This window comes from Eurytemora carolleeae, unplaced genomic scaffold (assembly GCF_000591075.1).
Source record: "Eurytemora carolleeae unplaced genomic scaffold, Eaff_2.0 scaffold103, whole genome shotgun sequence".
NCBI lineage: Eukaryota > Metazoa > Arthropoda > Copepoda > Calanoida > Temoridae > Eurytemora > Eurytemora carolleeae.
Window position 1 is genome coordinate 326,669 of NW_019396276.1, and position 20,788 is coordinate 347,456.

General features: G+C 33.4%; 1 protein-coding gene across 2 annotated transcripts; it reads left to right on the forward strand.

The window, feature by feature from the left end:
- The first annotated feature begins 2,701 nt into the window (after positions 1–2,701).
- Positions 2,702–6,683, forward strand: LOC111699958 (kelch-like protein diablo). 2 transcript variants are annotated; one of them, XM_023470759.1, is made up of 4 exons: positions 2,702–2,781; positions 4,085–4,268; positions 4,558–5,397; positions 6,505–6,683. In XM_023470759.1, the coding sequence occupies exons 1-3, from the start codon at positions 2,758–2,760 to the stop codon at positions 5,391–5,393; spliced, it is 1,044 nt and encodes a 347-aa protein (XP_023326527.1). In that variant the 5' UTR covers positions 2,702–2,757; the 3' UTR covers positions 5,394–5,397; positions 6,505–6,683. The 2 variants fall into 2 exon arrangements, with proteins under 2 accessions (XP_023326527.1, XP_023326526.1); XM_023470758.1 differs by having other exon boundaries at positions 4,558–6,683.
- Positions 6,684–20,788: the final 14,105 nt, after the last annotated feature.

The following is a 20,788-nucleotide window of genomic DNA, read 5'->3' on the forward strand; positions in this document are numbered from 1 at the left end:
GAAAAATGAAAGAGGGTATAGGCTTAATGCGATAAAAAAGCGCTTTTGATCGCTGCTAATCTTACTTCTATCTGTTGCGTCTATAAGGAGAAAATTGTTAAAAACGACTAATACCGAAGAACATAGTGTCCATACAAATTCAGAAAGATGCAACATTCAACTCGGATCGTAAACAAATCAATTTAATATCAAACAAATCATAGAAATATTAAAATCTTTCGACATCGATTATTTTTCGACGCATTCGAATATAGTTAATGTTTCATAATATTTGTTATTTATTTAAAACGACTTTTTTTCCGCTAGGTGTCTCTGCCACGTGAAATCAACCAAAACATCGAGAGAAGAGACACCTTGCGGCTAGCTATTTCGGCGTTTTAAGTGCATAACAAATAAAAAATATTATGAAATATTAACTATATAGAAATGCGTCGAAAAATAATCGATGACTGTAGGTTGTAATATCTGAATGATTTGTTTGAAATTAAATGGATTTTAATAGGATCCGAGTCGTATGTTGCAATTTTCTCAATTTGTATGGACGTTACGTTCTTTAGTATAAGTCGTTTTTAACAATTTTCTCCTTTCAGACGCAACAGATAGAAGTAAGATTAGTAGCGATCAAAAGCGCTTATTTTTCGCCGTAAGCCTATACCCCTTTCATTTTTTGCGAACACTCCCTTTAAAGGGAACACATTTTCCAAATTGTTATTCTGGAATCTATACTCTGTACTTTAAGCTTCAAATTTGTCCTTTTAAAGTTCTAATGTTATGCTCCATTCAAAGTTAGTTAAAGCAAATAAGATTTTTTTTTTAAATATATAAATGGGCATATTGTGTCAAAATACGACCGGAAAAACGACAGTTTTTAGTTTCGTTTTGGATTTTTTAAAATTAATAACCATTCGTTTTTATAAAAAAAAGAATTGTTAAAACTATAACGAAACGTTAGTTTAAGGTTATAAAGACATAAAGCGAAAGAAAAAAAATAATTTTTAAGCAAAAACGATCGTTTTTGTTTAAATCCTATTTAAGCAAATGTTCTCGTTTGAAGCGAGGTTTTTTAATGATTGTTACTAAGGTGGGTGGGGGATCATTTTGTAGATTCAAATTTAAATTTTTTATCAAAATATGCCTTATTTGTCGTTTTTATTCCAAATCGATTTCATTTCAAAATGATCGTTTACATTTCAAAACAATAAAATATATTCCAGAAAGATGGTTTTTATTCCAAAACGATCGTTTTCATTTCCATTTTTGAAAACGATTGTTTTGAGAACGTTTTGAAAACGATCGTTTTGAGAACGTTTTGAGAAAGATCGTTTTGTTTTTTCTTCTTAAAAACTATCATAACTTAGTTTCATCTCTTTCACAAACGTATTAGTTTTCAAAAACGATCGTTTCTTTTCCAGATTGTATTCATCGTTAACGAAACGAAACGAACGTTTTTTCAGAAAAGTCCAAAATTTCCATTCCTGTATGCAGGTTCTTCGGTCGTAGGTTTTCTGCAGTTTTCTGTAACCTTTAATACCCTTCACAAGTAACAATCAGGGTTCAGTCTTGTGTTTGGTGTCTATTCTGAACCAATAAAAATTGCATGACAGTATCATCTATCTTTCTATCTATCTCATTATCCAATTAGCGATGAATCCTTATATGAGTGCTAAACAGTAAATGTAAATGTTTACTTCGACTGAACCTACAGTGCTATAGTAAAAAAAAAACTATTAAAAATGATGCGCGAAGCGCCAAAGATGTTTTTAATAATTTTATTCTTCATTGGAATATCATTAGTAAAAGATGGTCTACAATCTAGATCAATATAGAACTAGTTGCTGGTCTAGGGGGAGGGGCAAAAAAAGGATGCCCCCCTAGGTGCACCACGTGCATAATTTATAGTGCATAGTAATCCTGTTTCAAGTCTAGGTCAAAGAATTTCTAATTTTCTAATGCATTTAATGCACTAGACTGTAAACCAAGATGTGCACGCTCTTGCTCAAAAATAGAGCAGTATTTTGCCAACTACTTCTTGTCAGCTTGAGGTAGAGACAAGTAATTTGCATTTTTGAAGTGCATATGTCTAGGACTACAGAAAAGTATAAGTGAATTGGTTTCGACACTGTAAAGTTTAGGCTGTCTAAAAATGTGATGAGCTTCAGAGTTGTCTAATGTCTATATATCAGTGAATTAAAGATCTTAATCTGAAACATCAGAAGAATTGCTTTTTTTAAATCCAAACCGAGAAAATCTTACTCTAATTCTTTTAAATTTTGTAATATGCAGGCTCAAGCTAGCCACCTACACCAACCACATTTTAAGTGAAATGATCGGGTAAAGGAATTGAGTCTTTGTAACAAAGTCAAATATTTAAACCCCAATATCTTTAGAAACCGATTCTGTAAACCTTTGATATTTCTGATTATTTGATTCAACAGAATTCATAGTTTGAAATATCTAAGGTCTGTAACATTTGGTTCCAAAGATATAGTGATTAGAAAATCAGAGTTTGTGGCAAAGACTCAATTCCTTTATTTAAATATTGCATTTTTACATACCAATTTTAATTCAAAGAAAAAAAATCTTACAAATTTGAGGCCCCCCTCTTTTGCAATCCCCCCCCCTTCACGAACCCCACCACCACACACCATGCATCAAACATTCGCTTAAGCGGAAAATGTAACATTTGCGGTCTAAGCCTGACGTTAAACTCATTTTTGCAATTTTACAATCTGGAGAAAGTTTAGTTGAAGACCGACCATGATCCAACATATAACATTAACGGTATGTTTGGTTTGGTATCCTTTCTCTTACAGGGACTGTAAGTTATTTTTGGTAACAAATAATTTGATTATTAACAATTTGGTAACCGTACAATTTGGTAATCCGACAATTTGGTAACCGACAATTTGGTAACTAACAATTTGTCAAACAGAAACTTATGTTTGACAATAATTTTTTGTATAATAATTGTCTTAATCTAACAAAACCCCACGTATTGGTATTGCCCCCTAGTCTGTCCTAGCCGCAGCGCTTGGCCCAGAAACCTAACCTAACCCCACATTTCAGTTAACAATTTATCGGCCCAGACATTTTCTTAGTCTAACCTAACCCCACATATCGGATATCATGGTAATAGTTTTGATAAATATGGCCGCAGTGCTTGGCCCCCTAGCCTTTTCTAGCCGCAGTGCTCGTCCCAGAAATCCTCTTACCCTAACCTAATCAATTTATGAGGTTACCATGAATTGTCAAGTTACTAGATTGTGATGTTATCAAATCATTTGTTACCAAGATGTCAAGATACCAAATTGTTAGTAACCAAATTTTGAGGTTACCAAATTATTAGTTACCAAAATGTTAGTTATTAAATTAGTATCTACCAAAAATCAGTCCATCCTGTAAGCGTAATTTCAAGTGACCCTCCATGCAACGGTACCCTTGAAACCTTGATCTGATTCAAGGTTATAATGCAAGGAAAGTTATTTCAGAGGTGTACGCATCTTTTGAACTGCAGTGTACTGTCTCTGGGCGGTAATGTAAACACAAGACGAATGTCGAAGCTTGACATGGGATCCATCTTTCACATAAAAAATCAATGAAATATTCTGGTCATAGGAAACTATTATGTGAATTATCAAAATTATCAAAATTTAATGCTTTTTACCTCCTCTAATACTAAAATAACACTGTAGCATCTATTCTTGTTTACAAATTCCGACAAGAGAGAACTGTTTTCAATATGTACGCAGAGTAGACGAAACTGCAAGTAACTTTCATTGTATTATAACTTTGATCTGATTAATGTTGTGGAAAATATCATCGTTTTTAGAGGTTTTGAGGTATTTTATTCTTAATATTACCTTATGTTTTCTTGCAATAGAAATGCGCAAATCACTTGTATATCCGCCATTTAAAAAAAATCTGTGCAATCTTTTGTTTTATGTTTTACGAAAAAAATGGTGGCATAAAAAGCAACAGTTCATAGATAAAAGTATTTCTTGAGCAATAAGCGCAAACTACCCTTAAAAGTTAAAACCTTGTTGAAAAAATACTCAAACATCTATTAAAATTTTATTTTGTTTAGATTGTTTTAATTTGCACTCATCAAACAGTTTCAGCCTCCTTAACAATAACTTTTAACCCTCTTCAAGTGTGCATTTGCCCTCCAATATTCTCCACTTCAGGAAGACTATTTGGAGGATCTACTTGCTGTACGCCATCAACGCCAATTATACGACAGGCAGTTGTTCTTCTTGGAGGAATTGAAGGTAGGGCTGGGCAAAGTTCCGTTAACAAAAATTAACGAAAGAGTCCGTTAACAATTTGACAAATCGGTAACAAAATTTTGTTTAATTATTTGCAAAAAACAACCGTTAACGGCAGAATATCTACTTTTAACACCATCGTTAACTAACCGTAACCAAAACAAGGAAAATGCCGTTAATGAAACAAACTTTCCGTTCTTACCTTTAAAATTAACGATTACCTGCTTGTTTTTTTTTAATGGTTGGAACTAACCGTTAACGAAATAGCTAAACAAAGATTGGACTTGCCCAGTCATAAATAGTGATGGGACCGGAGGTAAAACGGAGACCTTTTCTTGCAATGTAACAGTTAGTGATACTGAACCACGGGGGGGGCTAGACGCTGCTGTTCTCAACGATCAGCTGTTCTACTGCGGAGGAGCATACATTGGAGTGGACTTCATAACCAAGGAATGCTATAGAAACGATAAAGGTAACTGGCTGACAGTTGAAAGCATGACTGAAGAACGAATTTTTCACTCCATGACTACGGTAGGATCACTCATTCTTGTTATGGGAGGATTTAGTACCATGGAGTTCAGGGCTTCTGTTGAGGCGTTTGATGGATTGAGATGGATCAAACTCCCATATAAACTTTCCAGTCCAAGAGCCGAACATTGTGTGGTTCCCATTAGCAGCACTGAAGTTGTGGTTATTGGAGGTTCCTACAGCGAGAGACCTGATCTAATTGTTGAAAAGTACAATATTTATACAGGTTTGGTTTCTACAATTCCAAGTAAATCTCCTGAAACAAAAGGGCATGCTTGTGCTTTAAAAGACAAGGATATCTACATCAGTGGCGGATTTCAGTTCGACGACGGAATCGGACAATCCTTTTCCAGTGTTCAAGTTTTAAACATTGAAACCTTGCAATGGAGGACAATACCTTCAATGAATTTTAAGCGTGTTGGACATACAATGGAGAACCTTAATGGAGTTATCACTGTGTTTGGAGGAAGAAATGGATTCAGCTCGGGAGACTCGGCTCAAAAAAGAACCTTGGAGAAGTTTGATGGTTCTAAGTGGACTTTAGAACAAATGCAGTTTGAACATCTTGACCATGCATCAGCTTTGGTACCCTGTGATTAACTAGGTTTGAATTTAACATTTTTTTCCCCTAAAAATAATTTGGATAAAGATTTTCTTTTCATGTGAATTTTATTTCAAGAATTTTACTTTATTTATTATCAAATTAACATCTTCTGAACAAAATATTGAAAATTTAAATTTCGGCTAAACCTTTTAATTCAAAGTTCATTATTTTTATAATTCTCAAAAACTCCATAGTAACATATTAATCACAATACATAGAAGATTCACAAAACAAACTTGTAATTAATAAGTTGGCTTATTAAGAAGACAAAAAACCGCTAAAACTACCAAAAAATCTTGGCTACTTTTTATAATTTTTCAAACAATAGATAGAAGGCATAGATTTATTATACGGTAACCGCCCAAAAAGTTCTTAGAAAAAAATTTCTGGAAAAAAGTCAGAATATTTCGGACTAAAAAAGTTCCTTTTTTAAAAAGTCTCTGGAAATAAAATCCTACCAATTTGAGAATTTATTTACTAGGACTTTTTTTTCTGGCTCCGGATGATTTTATAGAAAAAAATCCCGAGAAAAAAGTCCCATGAACACGCACGGGAACAAAGGATGTTTACAGCCATGCAAAAAAGGGGCAATTGATATTAAAAACACCCATTACTATATTTTAAGTAATGCATAAAAAAGTGTTTTTTTTTAGAAAAAGCGTTTTAGACTTGACCTCATTTTCACAAGATTTAGAACTTTTTTTCTTAAGTTTTTTTTCATTGGATATATTTTCTTAAGGACTTTATTTTCTGCAATCTTATCTCCTAAGACTTTATTGGTGAAGCCCCCATACTATTTCAGGAAAAAGAGTCCCAGGAATCCAAAACACAGGACTTTATTTTCACTGACATTTTTTCCAAGGACTTGATAAAATTAGGACTTTTTTCCAAAGTTTTTATTTCCAGATTTGTTTCGGAAACTTTGACTTTCTTACACAGATTGATTTATACATGATTGATGCATGATTTATTGGAAAAATATTTTAAAATACATTATTAAACTAAGTTATGGTTAAATAAATATTCAATTAAGGGTGGACGGGGCACAATTATCCCATTACACGCACCTCTGCCCCTTTAATAAAAATAAATTCAACCTATATGAAGCATAAAGTCTGACCGCGTCAACCTTGTTTCACCGGCTATTCCTGCCCATAAAGCTAGGTACAGTACAAACTGGAACTGGAAAGGTTGGCCCGGCTCGGAGATTCAAATGTACTACGGCTGCCCGTGATTATTTAGTCTTCTGTTTCATGTTGTTGGGATGAATAAATACATTAATTCTAGTTAGCTATCAGTGGCGTACATAGGGGGGGAAGTAGTACTCTTGCCCCCCCCCTGGGAGTTCCAGGGGGGGGCCCTGCCCCCCCTTGAAAATCAAAATTAAAAGGAAACAACCTGACAATGACAAAGACGAAGGATTTGTCTAAATTCACTGTTAACACAAAATTTTAAGATACCTTAAACTAAAACTTTTGCAAAAACGAGACCTCGACATATTAGATGCTTATAACATGATGGAAGATGTAATAAAGGTATTCTATTTTCTATTTTTCTATTTTTTCTTACAGTCAATTTATAAAGGAATTGAGTCTTTGGCACAAACTCAAATATGTAAACCTTTGGAATCTGATGTTGTAAACCTTTGATATTTCAAATTCAGAATATTTGATCTAACAGAATTCATAGTTTGAAACATCTAAGGTCTACAACCATAGTTAAATATAGATTGCTCATAAGACGACATTTTTCATTTTGAAAGTTATAAATGAGATGTTTTAAAGATATTCCTATAATATAGATTAACTAGGTCGGTTGTGAACATTGGCTGTTGTTTTGTCATTGAGTACTTGTGGTGTACATGAGTTCTGTAGAGAGAAATTTAAGTTAGTTTAGTCCTTCTCATGTCCTTCTTCAGTTCTCGTCAATATGATATATTGCTCAGTGAAATATTGTTGTTCAAATAGTTCCATTCCCGGAGTTATTTTACACCCTATTCGGAAGGAATGGTTAAACCTTATAGTAGATTGGAAAAGACCCAATTCGAATGTTATCTGCAACGAACATTTTTCTAGTTATATAAAAGTGAATGGGAAAAAGTGTTAGTCTGCTGTTCCCTCAATTTTTAACATTATCGGAGCTGTTCAAAACTGCTCCCTGAAAACTGTTCTGAACGAATATAATTATGCCGTCCCAGCTATTCCAAAGCTAAAGAAAATGTACGACGGAAACACGAGCAAAGGGGAAAAAACTCCAAAATCAGAGGTATTCCCTCAAAGCTCAAAAAAGAAAACTCGACGAAAAAATTCGCAGTCTAGAATCTGTGATTGTCGAAATAAAAGACAAGTTCTCTTTACCAGAGTAAACTATAAACCTTCTTTACAGTTTAGCAAGTAAAATTCTGTAGGAGTTGTTTCAAAGAGTTATAAAAAAGTTAAAATATTCGGATTTTAGAGATAAATATCTTCCAGCTCTCCGATCGTTTGCTTAGCAAGATTATTCTTTTTCAGAACCAGTGATTATGATTGTAGACTAAATTATTTTATCAATAAAAGTTTGATGTCATTATGCACAAAGTTTTTAAGTCTCTAGGTTTATAGACTGTTTTTTATCATTTATGAAACTTTGCCACTTTGACTGATTTTTAAGCCGTATATCTTTACAACTTGATGGTCTTTGATATTTAAAACGACATGAATTTGAATTTATAAATTTATAAAGTTAAAAAGGTTAGTTTTTCGAGCAAAGGAATAAATTTTAGACTCTATAAGGTTAGTAACACCCAAAAATGTAGTCTTTTTGGTGTATTTTTATGGTGTTAATTGACTTTTTGAACAAAAAATTCCAGGGGGGTGGCAAAAAAAATTTTGCCCCCCACTGGCTAAAATCCTAAGTTCGCGCCTGTAATTGCTATGTACAGGTTGGCACCCTAGATAAATTAGACTAAATAGCTCATGTCGTCTTTGCCATACCGGAGTGTTTCAGCTGAAATTGAAAATATGAATTTAGCTCTGTAATACACACGTACATTGAATAAAAAAGAGTCGCGGCAAGTAAATTGTTTTTGCTCCGTAGCAATGAATTGGGTGTTTTGTTTTGTAAAGAGGACCAGTACGAGCGGGGGAAGGCAGGCGGCCATGCGCCACCACTATTTCCCCTTCCGTGCCACATATTAGCTTTTTTCCCTTACGGCAGACAAAAGCCAACCTTATTTCCCCTTCCGGGCCACCACATTTGATTCTTCTTGGCAAAACTACTTTTTTAAATGGTATATTTAAATGGTCTTTAAAGTGTGATTTTCAAAAATCCAGCCGCGTAACAAACAAACGAACTCTTTTTTATATATTAATACATTAACAACAAAAAAAGGTTTGAGTTGTGCTTTTTAGCCTGAGCCGGTTGGATTTTTGAAAATCACACTTGAAAGGCCCTAAATATAGGGTGCAAAGGAGGATTTAGAAAAGTTCAAAAAGTACGGCGGAAAAATGCTTGATAATAAATATATAAATGTTAGCACTGTAACTTAATTAATAAAAAAATATTAACCATTTCTGATTTTTTTGATACACCGACCCCTTGTTTGACTGTCCTACACCCTACCACATGCATAACAATTTTTTTTGCTAAATTTGTTTAAAACTATGAAGTTAAAAAAGTGAAGAAGTCTAATATGTTCTAATGTCAGCCGTTTTTAAGTTACTAGGCTTTTAGGGCGCTTCGCGCTAGGGTTTCCATTTTTCCGGAAAAAAATTTCCATTTTGGAAATGGAATGATCCGGAAATTTGTTGTTTAAACCGTAACTCCGGGATAATTCCGGATCAAATGTTTACGGTTTACGTAAAATTTCCAGTTTCCATTTCGTAAACCGGAAATTTTTCCGATTAACTTAACGTAAACCGTAAAATTTCCAGTTTCCATTTTGTAAACCGGAAATTTTAACACAATATTAGACATAGAAAGCAATGTTAAAACTTTGAAAGTTAAAACTTATTAGTTGACATACATTAAATACGCATTTAGTTCTACAATTATATTTTCATAAATATTTCACTATAGTTCATCATGACTATTATACAGTTACAGTTTTCACTTTCCCCACAATATTTTTTGACAAATTAGTTTTTATTTTTCAAGAGGGTCATCGGATAGGCTTATGCCCCCCCTCTCCTCCTCCGTATTATGATCAGGATGGGATGAAATGAACCATATAAATAAGAGTTTATAGAAACTAGGCTTTAAACTGGTAAATTAAAAAAATAACAAATTTCGACTTTTTTTCCCGCATAAATTTTTAGCTAGTTTTAAACTTTCACTTGGGCCATGTGAGTTTCCTCACAAATGTTGGGCTCGGTCGGTTCAGCTGTTTGGACGTTTATTGGATACAAACGGACAAACAAACAGACGAGCAAGGTATATAAATAGAATGAGAACCAGAAAATTCTGGAATAGGAGGACGACTTTTAGACTTAAATTATGACTCTAAATAGTTCAATGAACATGAGACACGGTGCAATTACGTACTATATACCAGACTGTATACAGACCAATTTAAAAGAGATTTTATAAGTTACTATTTAACCTATTTGCTTTGTAACAACAGCAATTAGACTCAAGGATTGCTATACATGTCGTCTTCCTTTCCACAGTTTTCTGTAGATGAAATTATTTTGAGACATGGCAGTCAGGATTTATATTTTTAATAATAATTCACAATAGCATTACTTTAAATACAGCTACACCAGGCGCACATTCTATTATTCTGTAGATAGTACTTATCTTTTACAAAAGTTTAAGATGTCTTCAACGTTTTCCGTAACCTTTTTCCGGAAAATTCCGGAACAATTGTTCCGTAAACCGGAATTTTCCGGAACACTATTCCGTAACGTTCCGTAATTCCAGAACAACGTCCCTGAAATTTCCGATTTACGGAAAAAATCGTTCCGGAAATCGTTCTGGAATTCCGGATTTCCGGAACCTTTTCCATAATGGAAATGGAAAAAATTTCCGGATCGTTTTCGTACGTAAACCGTAACCCGGAATTCCGGTGGAAACCCTACTTCTTTTTGTTTACATTTTAAAACAAAGAAGAAAAAATTTCGCGGATTTTTAAAAAAAAATTCGTGGATTTTTAAGAATTTTAATTTTTTACAAAATTAAAAACCATTAAAACACAATTTTTTAAATTTTATCATATGTAAACCTTCCCTGTGGTCACGTGATGTCCCACAAAAAATTTGGGCCCGATCGGTTCAGCCGTTTTGACGCTTATTGGATAAAAACAAACAAACAGACAAACAGACAGACAAGCCAAATTTATATATAGATATAGAAAAAGCACAGGGGTAAATCCCCTTTTTAATATCTTTGTTAATACTTATTGCGAGAAAAAATCAGTAAGCACACCTTAGGAAACCAACTTATCTACTTGCAGGTGCCTTTCAAATACTGAGTTACACTAAAAGTATGCACTAGAAAACTTTGACAGAGTGGGACAATCATTACATAAATCGAAATATTGAATATATATATTATTTATATAGGTCTAAGCATTACAAATGAATAATGTGTCATATTAGATTCCTTTTCAGTACATGGTTATTCCTGTCATAAAGACTTGACACTCTTTTATGCCAATCACAAGGTTAAAGTAGGTTGTAGCTGTTTGGCCTGAGCTAAAAACTTTAGAATGGTGGATATCGAGATGAATGCTTTTCTTAGTCTCGAAATTAAATAAGGCTTGTTTTCCTCTTGTTATTTATCTTTAGAATAATTAACCGATCGGGATTAAGGATATCCTTGTCTAAAGTTTTCAGGTCTGTACACAACTTCTTATTTTTCTGAACTGGAGTCCTGCTTTAAATAATACTTTTCATTTGGGTCTAACTACAAATACGGAGAAAGGTTAGAGTACAAATATAATGTCGAATAATTGTTTTAAAAGTGATAGAGTGATAGTGATACATTATTGTAGCAAAAAATAAAACTTTAAGTGAGTTTTATAATCATGATTTTGAAAACTGAAATATACAAAAGAGGAAGTGAAAGAAGTATAACTGTTATCAAGTTTATAACTATTATATTTATTGTTCACTATCATACTATAGTTACTATCAAGAACAGCAATAAGCCTTGATATGGAGAATAAAGATGGTAAGGAATTAGAAATTGAGTCTTTGCCACAAACTCAAATTGTCAAACCTATATATCTTTTCAATCTAATAGCGTAATCCTTTAATATTTGAGACTATTTGATCCAACAGAGTTCATAGTTTGAAATATCTAAGGTTTACGCCATTTGGTTGAGAAGATTTACAAATTAGAAAATAAGATTTTGTTCATGCAAAGACTCATTCCCTTTGCATTGCAGGGGGAGTCAAAAAATGTGATGAGCATCATTTATTCAAAAATTTGTAAAGTTATAGTTTACGAAAAATTTGTAAAATTTTAGTTTACGAAAAATCGTCGTGCCCAAAAAAATATAAAAAACAAGCTTTTTATTTTTGCACTTTTGATTGTTTTACAGGGAATTCATGAAATGTTTATATGCATTTATTAAAAAAGTTATTTTAAATTTCATTTTCGTTTAAATTAAAAAATCATACTAGAAATAATCAATTTTTTGGAGAAAATCTGGTAGGCAATTAAACTTCAATACAACTTATTCAACATTATAGAGTAATTCATAGCACGGTCTGTAAAAACTTTAACATGGAGTTGGCATGAATAGTTTCTAAAATATATTTTCACATCTTTGCTTTCCAAACTTTTGATTTAAAGGGATCTTTACGAATATTTTTTGACCGATGAAGGTTTTCATTAACATTTATGAATTTAAAAATATTAAGAAAACATATGAAAAACTAATATAGATGGGAAACTACTAGAAGATACTGGCAGTGCAGGTGGAGGACCACTAGGAGATACTGGCAGTGTAGGTGGAGGACCACTCATCAGGAAAAAATCAGTTTCTCGACTTCATTGGCAAAAGGTTTGGAATGGGTTTGGAGCACAGACTACTCAGACTGCTTATCTCCTTTAACCCGGTGGGTTAGGTAGGCCTATAGTTGACCCAGCACGACATGCTACTAGGGCTGGGCAAAGTTCCGTTAACGAAACAGAGGTTTTCGAAAATTAACGGAAGAGTCCGTTAATGTATGGCAAAAACCGTTAATTTTTTTAATCGTTAGCGTAACATATTAGCCGTTAACGCCCTTAATACTGCAACATACCGTTAATGGCTGTGCCGTTAACAATTTTATTAACTGTTAAGAAAATTTTATAATGCTTTGAGCCTTTAATACCATTAATTTTGTAATAACGGTACCATTATCAGGTAGAGCCGTTAATAGTTGTTAAAAATTTTTGGTTAACGCCGCTCATAAAATTGACATCGTTAACTAGGGGTAATTTAAAAAAAAACGGAAAATTCCGTTAACAAAACGAACTTTCCGTTTATACTTTTAAAATTAACGGCTAACAGAATTTTTTCTTTTTAAACGGTTAACTGTTAACGAAACGGCAAGAAAAAGTTGAAACGTGCCCAGCCCTGCATGCAACCTTTGTACAATAGGTTTTTAGAGTGCCATCTTACGGTCACTTGTTGCATAATACCCATTCAGGGGTTAAGTTTTACAACTTTTAAAGAAATACTCAAAATTTAAAATAGAAACATAACATTTATGAAATTAATTCTATTTTTGAAGATTTTGTCTTTCGTTTCCAAAGGATCTTTAAACATCCCAGATTACAGATATCTGCTGATTGGTCGTGTACAGTACTTGTACACATTAAAACATGCTGTGGAAAATATCGCATATCACAGCACAGGTTTCTGTAACTCTCTTCAGGGGCGTAGTGGAGGTTTTAAATTTATGTTAACCTACCTGCCATCTGACCATCAGTAGCGCAACTAGGGGGGTGGGGGCCGAACCGAGTTTCGCCCCCCGCTTTTACGACACTGACTCTCTTATCTCTGGTTTAGAGTTAAACTTGGATATAAATGTATGTTTGTATATATGACAGTTTTGGTTGGCAAAACGGCTGGACCAAATTGCTGACATTTTTTTTTCAGGGAAACCATGGCCATACCCCTGGTATTTTTTTCAAAATTCGAAATTTTACGGCCAACGCCGGGCGCTACAGTTAGTTGAGCGAGCAGAATTCATAGCTTTGTTTTTCAAAGTCATCGTAATTTTCTCAGATTTCTTACATTTATATCCTTCAGATGCACGAGATCGGAAAATTTGGATCCAAACTTGAAAATGTTTATAAGAGTTTGGATAGATCAGACCAGGGGGCGGGGATAGGAGATGAGGGGGTGGAGCAGTTTGTGGGCGGTGACAGTGTGGAGGTGTGGCCTGCATCAGCTGCCTGGTTTCTAGGTCCTAAGGTACAGTGCAAATTAGAGTTCTCCGCACTATNTCAAGAGGAATTCTATATCACGGAATAATGAGATATTCAAGAGGAATTCTATATCACGGAATAATGAGATATTCAAGAGGAATTCTATATCACGGAATAATGAGATATTCAAGAGGAATTCTATATCACGGAATAATGAGATATTCAAGAGGAATTCTATATCACGGAATAATGAGATATTCAAGAGGAATTCTATATCACGGAATAATGAGATATTCAAGAGGAATTCTATATCACGGAATAATGAGATTTTCAAGAGGAATTTCGAATGACGACGCGACGGTTTATTTGTTAAATTACAGAATAATTTTTGTAAAATAAGAAAAAAACTTGCCGAGCCAAAATAGGCTCGTTTTATTCAGATTTAAAAAATACATTTTTATTTTGTTTATTTTCCAGTATAAATACTTTCCCTTGGACCCTAACTATATTACTGCAAATCTAAAGAAATCTGAATCCTTTGTTCAGGTAGGATCTGTACAATTTAGAGGATTTTTGGCATCTGTAGGGTCTGCAGGATCTGTAGAATCTGCAGGATCTGTAGTATCTGTAGGATCTGTAGGATCTGTATGATCTGTATGATCTGAAGAATTTGTAGGATCTGAAGGATCTGTAGGATCTGTATGATCTGTAGGATCTGTAGGATCTGTAGGATCTATGATCTGTAGAATCTGTAGGATATGTAGGATCTGTAGGATCTGTAGGATCTGTAGGATCTGTAGAATCTGTAGAATCTATAGAATCTATAGAATAGATAAACTTTCAATATAGAAAGATAGATAACCTTTCAATATTTAGTTTGTTTTTAGCAATGAATAATACCGATACTTTGGTTTAAGTTGAATCTAAATCAAATGATATTTCCAGCAGAGGGCTAAAGAGAAGTGTTCTTTATTCTAGGCAACTGAGAAGCTGAAAGAGGAGCTTGGTGGACTTATTTCAAGATTAAAGAATTCCGTTCCGTTCTTTAACTTTCGGAGCCAGGTACGTACAAAATTCACTTTTATTCAAATGCAAAAGTGTGCAAGGCCTCGTAAAAAAATCTAAATTTTTCAATTGCTCCATATTAACGATCCCGGGGGGGGCCATGCGTCCATGAACCCAGGTAGTTAGCAGAACCCTGCCTGAACCCCACGTAATTTTTATTGATAATTTACTTTAAAAAGAAAAAAATCAAAAATTACAACATGGGGGAATAGGTTTCATACTTCTCCACGCTTAAAAATAAAAATCAATGCTTTAAAACTCTCTTATAGTGGAAAAAATTTTCTTCTTAGATTTAACAAATACTATTGATGGAATAAGTGATGAATAGGTGATATCTTGCATTTTTAAACTTATTATTTATCATTCATTTTTATTATCATTCATACAAAAGAATTATAAATATCATAATTATATACTTTCTACTTCTTTCTATTTCAATGAATTCTCTACTAAATCAAAAATCTAAAGTTCGAACGTTTACGACATCGAAGAAATTGAGTTTTGCCACAAACTCTAATTTTCTCATCCCTATATCTTTGCAACCTCATTACAAACTATAGAATTCTTTCATAAAAAATAATTATAAGATAGTTTTAAATATCCCAGGTTTACACCTTCAAATTGTAAATAATTAGAACACTTGAGTTTGTGGCAAAGACTCAACTCCTTTATCTAGAAAATAAAATTAGAGTTAGTGCTGAGTTCAGCTTCCATCCTAGTAGTTTTCTAATCCTGAAAATAAAATGTGCAGGGGCATATGTTGTGGGATACAACTCTAGCCTCTAATGTTGGTTATATAGCTGCTCTTCTCTACAATCAAAACAATGTTGCGAGCATGGCGAGTGGGGTTACTCTCCAGCTGGAACGAGAGGTGAATAATTATTATTATTATTATTCAAATTATTACTATTATTATCATTATCATTATTATTATTATTCAAATTATTACTATTATTATCATTATCATTATTATTATTATTATTATTTCGCAAAGGACCTGTGTAAGATAGTAGGATATACAGTATATAATGATGAAAACTCTCTATAACTCTAGGTTGCAAAGGACCTGTGTAAGATGGTAGGATATACAGTGTATAATTATNGGGTTACTCTCCAGCTGGAACGAGAGGTGAATAATTATTATTATTATTATTCAAATTATTACTATTATTATCATTATCATTATTATTATTATTATTATTTCGCAAAGGACCTGTGTAAGATAGTAGGATATACAGTATATAATGATGAAAACACTCTATAACTCTAGGTTGCAAAGGACCTGTGTAAGATGGTAGGATATACAGTGTATAAAATTATGAAAACTCTCTATAACTAATATTGGGCTGTTAACGGAATTAGTCAACTACAGCTTGGCCCAGCATGCAGAATTCAGAAAGGAACAAAATTTAAAAGTTTAAATATAATTCTTGAATTTTCATTGAAATATTTTTCTTTTTTAAACTGAAAACAAAATTTGATTTTTTATCTAAAATCACGATTTATAAAATCTGAAAAATTTAACGGTTCACATTTTAATCTCGATACCAATTTTACTAATTTTAAGTCAATTTTTCGTATGTTTTCTTTTATCCTTTTATGTTGCAGATGCGTTTTTTAATGAGAAAGTCGGACAAAATAAACTTGTTTAAAAATTGGTGAATTATTATACTTATTAATTCCTAAATCTTTACATCCTGATACTGTAAAACTATGATATTTTAGACATGGACTATTTTATCTTATAGAATTAATAGTTAAAAAGATCACAGGGCTATGACATCAAAATGCAACGATATATGGATTAAGGTATATGGAATAAAATATATGGATTAAAATGCAACGATATATGGATTAAAGATAGTATCGAAAAAGATAGTAATCCGAGTTCAAAACTTTTGTTTAAAAATATCGCTAATCTTCAAGGCATGATTGATTTCGATATCTAGTCTGGCAACTTTTAAATGTAAGGTATAAGTGTTAATCTCTTAATTTATATTTATATCGCGGAATAATGAGATATTCAAGAGGAATTCTATATCACGGAATAATGAGATATTCAAGAGGAATTCTATATCACGGAATAATGAGATATTCAAGAGGNATGAAAACTCTCTATAACTCTAGGTTGCAAAGGACCTGTGTAAGATGGTAGGATATACAGTGTATAATTATGAAAACTCTCTATAACTCTAGGTTGCAAAGGACCTGTGTAAGATGGTAGGATATACAGTGTATAATTATGAAAACTCTCTATAACTCTAGGTTGCAAAGGACCTGTGTAAGATGGTAGGATATACAGTGTATAATTATGAAAACTCTCTATAACTCTAGGTTGCAAAGGACCTGTGTAAGATGGTAGGATATACAGTGTATAATTATGAAAACTCTCTATAACTCTAGGTTGCAAAGGACCTGTGTAAGATGGTAGGATATACAGTGTATAATTATGAAAACTCTCTATAACTCTAGGTTGCAAAGGACCTGTGTAAGATGGTAGGATATACAGTGTATAATTATGAAAACTCTCTATAACTCTAGGTTGCAAAGGACCTGTGTAAGATGGTAGGATATACAGTGTATAATTATGAAAACTCTCTATAACTCTAGGTTGCAAAGGACCTGTGTAAGATGGTAGGATATACAGTGTATAATTATGAAAACTCTCTATAACTCTAGGTTGCAAAGGACCTGTGTAAGATGGTAGGATATACAGTGTATAATTATGAAAACTCTCTATAACTCTAGGTTGCAAAGGACCTGTGTAAGATGGTAGGATATACTGATGCTACCTATCCAATTCTTTATCGATCTAGGAGACAGAAAGAGAGGGAGTTAAATCGTAACTACAACCAAATTTCTTTACTCAACCAAATCTTAGTTAAAGGGAAAATAGACCATAAAGTACAACTACTAGGATCAGCTAAAACCTAAGCAGAGGTGCCTCTTGTTATCTCAAAGGAAATCCTACTTGGAAATAAATCAACAAATCCAGAATTTCAAATATCCGTTCCCATGCAAATATTATTTTGAAATATCAAATCTTGTGGAACTTTCGTTGGTCACTGGTTAATCAATTATAAAAGATTTAAGTCTTATAAATGACAGATGCTCGCCATAAAGAGGAGCAAGTTTAATTGCAGGGAAAAACTCTGGAGTAGAGATAGAGCTAGAATCAAACTTGACCAGGGACTAAAGAGACAGGAGACAAATCTAAATCTCAACCGAGACTCAACTCTAAGATAACTTTGCTAACCCTTTTACATTCAACCGTTCACAATAAAACTAACTCAACCGCCAAGCTAAAGGAAACCGTTCCAAACTGGTTTTAACGATAATCAATCTTACTAGGAAACCTTGAGTTAGGGTAAGGATGGACTTGACCCGGAGATAGGATAAGAACACTAGGGTTAGATCAACACTACAAAGTTTCAATCAAAGAATACTATTCTAAGCAGTGCAGTTTAAATTGATTTCAAATTTTAATTTAAACGATCTAAAGATCTCAAGCTTAGCTATGTATAGTTTTAGTGGCTAGTTTTCTATCTTCCTAACTTTCTAACTTCTCTACCTAACTTATTGGTTATCCTAATAACTAAGGTTTCAAATCTATGATGTTTCTATGTGTTGACGATTTTAACTTGAGAGAATAGAATGTTAGTTTCCAAACTAAATATGTTAGATCAAAAGGTTGTTGGAATCTAAAAACGATCTTCTAAGAAATAAAACTACAAGTCTCCTTTAGTGATTTATTTCTCAAACTAGAAGTTCAAAGTCGGAAACAATTGGACTTGAACTAGATTTAAGAAAGATGCACTTATTAAAATTTTGTCAAGGTTTAAACATCGATTCCTTTTACGTCAATCTAACACCTTTAGCTGAAAGAGAGAATTTGGACAGATGGACTTATTAAAAGTATTTAATAAAACAAGACTCACCGATCGCTGCGTGGTCGTGTCCGCTATTTCGTTTGATCACTATTTTCACTTTATTCACTACTAGGGAATAAAACCTTGCTCGTTAAATCGGTGATTAATGACTATTTTTTTTTTACTTGCCAAGAAAATTTCAACTAAAACAAAGTTGCAAATAATCTTTTCCAATAACCAGTCTGCTTGGAAAAGATGAAATTGAAACCAAAGTAAACTACTGAGTTGACTTTAATATAACTTTAATGTCATTAAAATCTGATTTGTACACAATCTGGCTTATCTCAACCTTGGGTCACTGATTTAATCATACTGTTCAGTGCATTTACCGTCGTAAGACCTTTTATACCCGGAAATGAACCGCCGTTTGACCAACGCACATTACCGCCATCATTATCCAATTAAATTCTCTTATTTCAGCGATGGTACAGATGGTTTCTGTACCAATCAAAATATTTTCTGCTCCTCGAGAAAATATGAATGAACCTTATTAATCCTTGACATATTGACATAATACCTACAATGATATGACACAAATCCTCATATCATTGACTCCTGAGACTAAGAACTTATGAAGGGGTAGATTGACTCTACAAGAGAAAATCCTTACAAGGTTACAACATAATAAATTTTAAATTTGAAGGAAATATTCATCTCTTAAAATTCCTAAGTGTTCCCTGTTGCTGATCCTGATTGACATTGCTCTGACACCTGCTCTGTTATTGTTCACATCACTGATTCATACAAAGTCAACTATGTGTCTATCTATACATGTTTCCTTTCTCACTTTTTATATTTTGCTCTTTTCTCGGATATTAATCACTTCTCCTTGCTCAGCGTCTTATATCTTTGTATCCTGATCACTTTGTAAGATTAGTTTGCACACAGGGTCTTCCTTCCACGTTATTCTGAAGAAAGAACTCTTTTCCTCCCATCCGGTGAGTAATAGAGGAGGTTCTGGCTTCATCTTTTAGCTGAAAACAGTTTTCAAAGATCTAAAAATAAAAAATAAACATATATCTAGTTTTCTCGCTATTCTCTTAGATCTTACAGCTCTTCTACGGTTCTAAACTAGCTAGAACATGCTGTGGTCACACTGCGTCAATACAGTATATAATGATGAAAACACTCTATAACTCTAGGTTGCAAAGGACCTCTGTAAGATGGTAGGATATACAGTATATAATGATGAAAATGAGCATACAACTGAAAATCCAGGATCCTGGGGGCATCTTCCCAATGGTGGAACAGCCGCTAATCTAGGTGATTGTACTTGAACTAGGAGAAGTAATTGACTCTCAAGAAGGGGGGATCACTACTTAAAACCAAATGTTTTGTAGTTACTTACATGACCCCAGGGAAGGTTTACGGCCGCTTGAAATTGAAAAACTTTGGAAATCCATGAATGTAAACAGAAAAATCCGCGTAATTTTCAAATGTACAAAAAATAGCAAATTAAAAAGCACTATTTAAAGCTAAAATTGTTAGTAGAAAAAATGGCTCCAGACGTCCAAAAAGCTTAGTAAGGAAAAAACTCAATAATTATTTTTATCTAATTTTTTGCAAAATTCACGCAAAATTTCAAGAAAACTTCTCAAAATACACCCTCCCCCTACCCCCTCACCCCCTAAATTAGAGTGGTAATATGAAGAAAACTATTTAAACACATTTGTGTATTTATCCCTTGTGTTCCTAGAGGCTATGTGGGCAGCAAGATCTTTGAAGTTTAACGGTTTAGCTCTTCAGAAAATGATGAAAACAAAATTCAAAGATGAAGGTTTGGAAGCTATTGCAGATAATTTCAAGTATAGAAACCTGACTGGAGATATCCTGCTACTCCGAGATGTTGGGGCCTGGGACCTACTCAATATACCTGTAGATACTGCTATAGATTTATTCGATTCAATCAGACATTGTATAGACAACTCAGGTCAATACAGAGAAAACTCTGGAATAGGAAGTCGACTTTTAGACTCAAGCTATGACTTAAAATAGTTAATCGAACATGAGTCACGGCATTTTGGCAGTGTTGGCATACCCTTTTTACATCATAA

Bases quoted from the DNA above. Each gene is read 5' to 3' on its own strand.
- LOC111699958 (XM_023470758.1), top strand. From the start codon at position 2,758: ATGATCCAACATATAACATTAACG. The intron at 2,782-4,084 runs GTATGTTTGGTT...TATTTTGTTTAG, and splicing joins TCCAACATATAACATTAACG to ATTGTTTTAATTTGCACTCA. The intron at 4,269-4,557 runs GTAGGGCTGGGC...GGACTTGCCCAG, and splicing joins TCTTCTTGGAGGAATTGAAG to TCATAAATAGTGATGGGACC.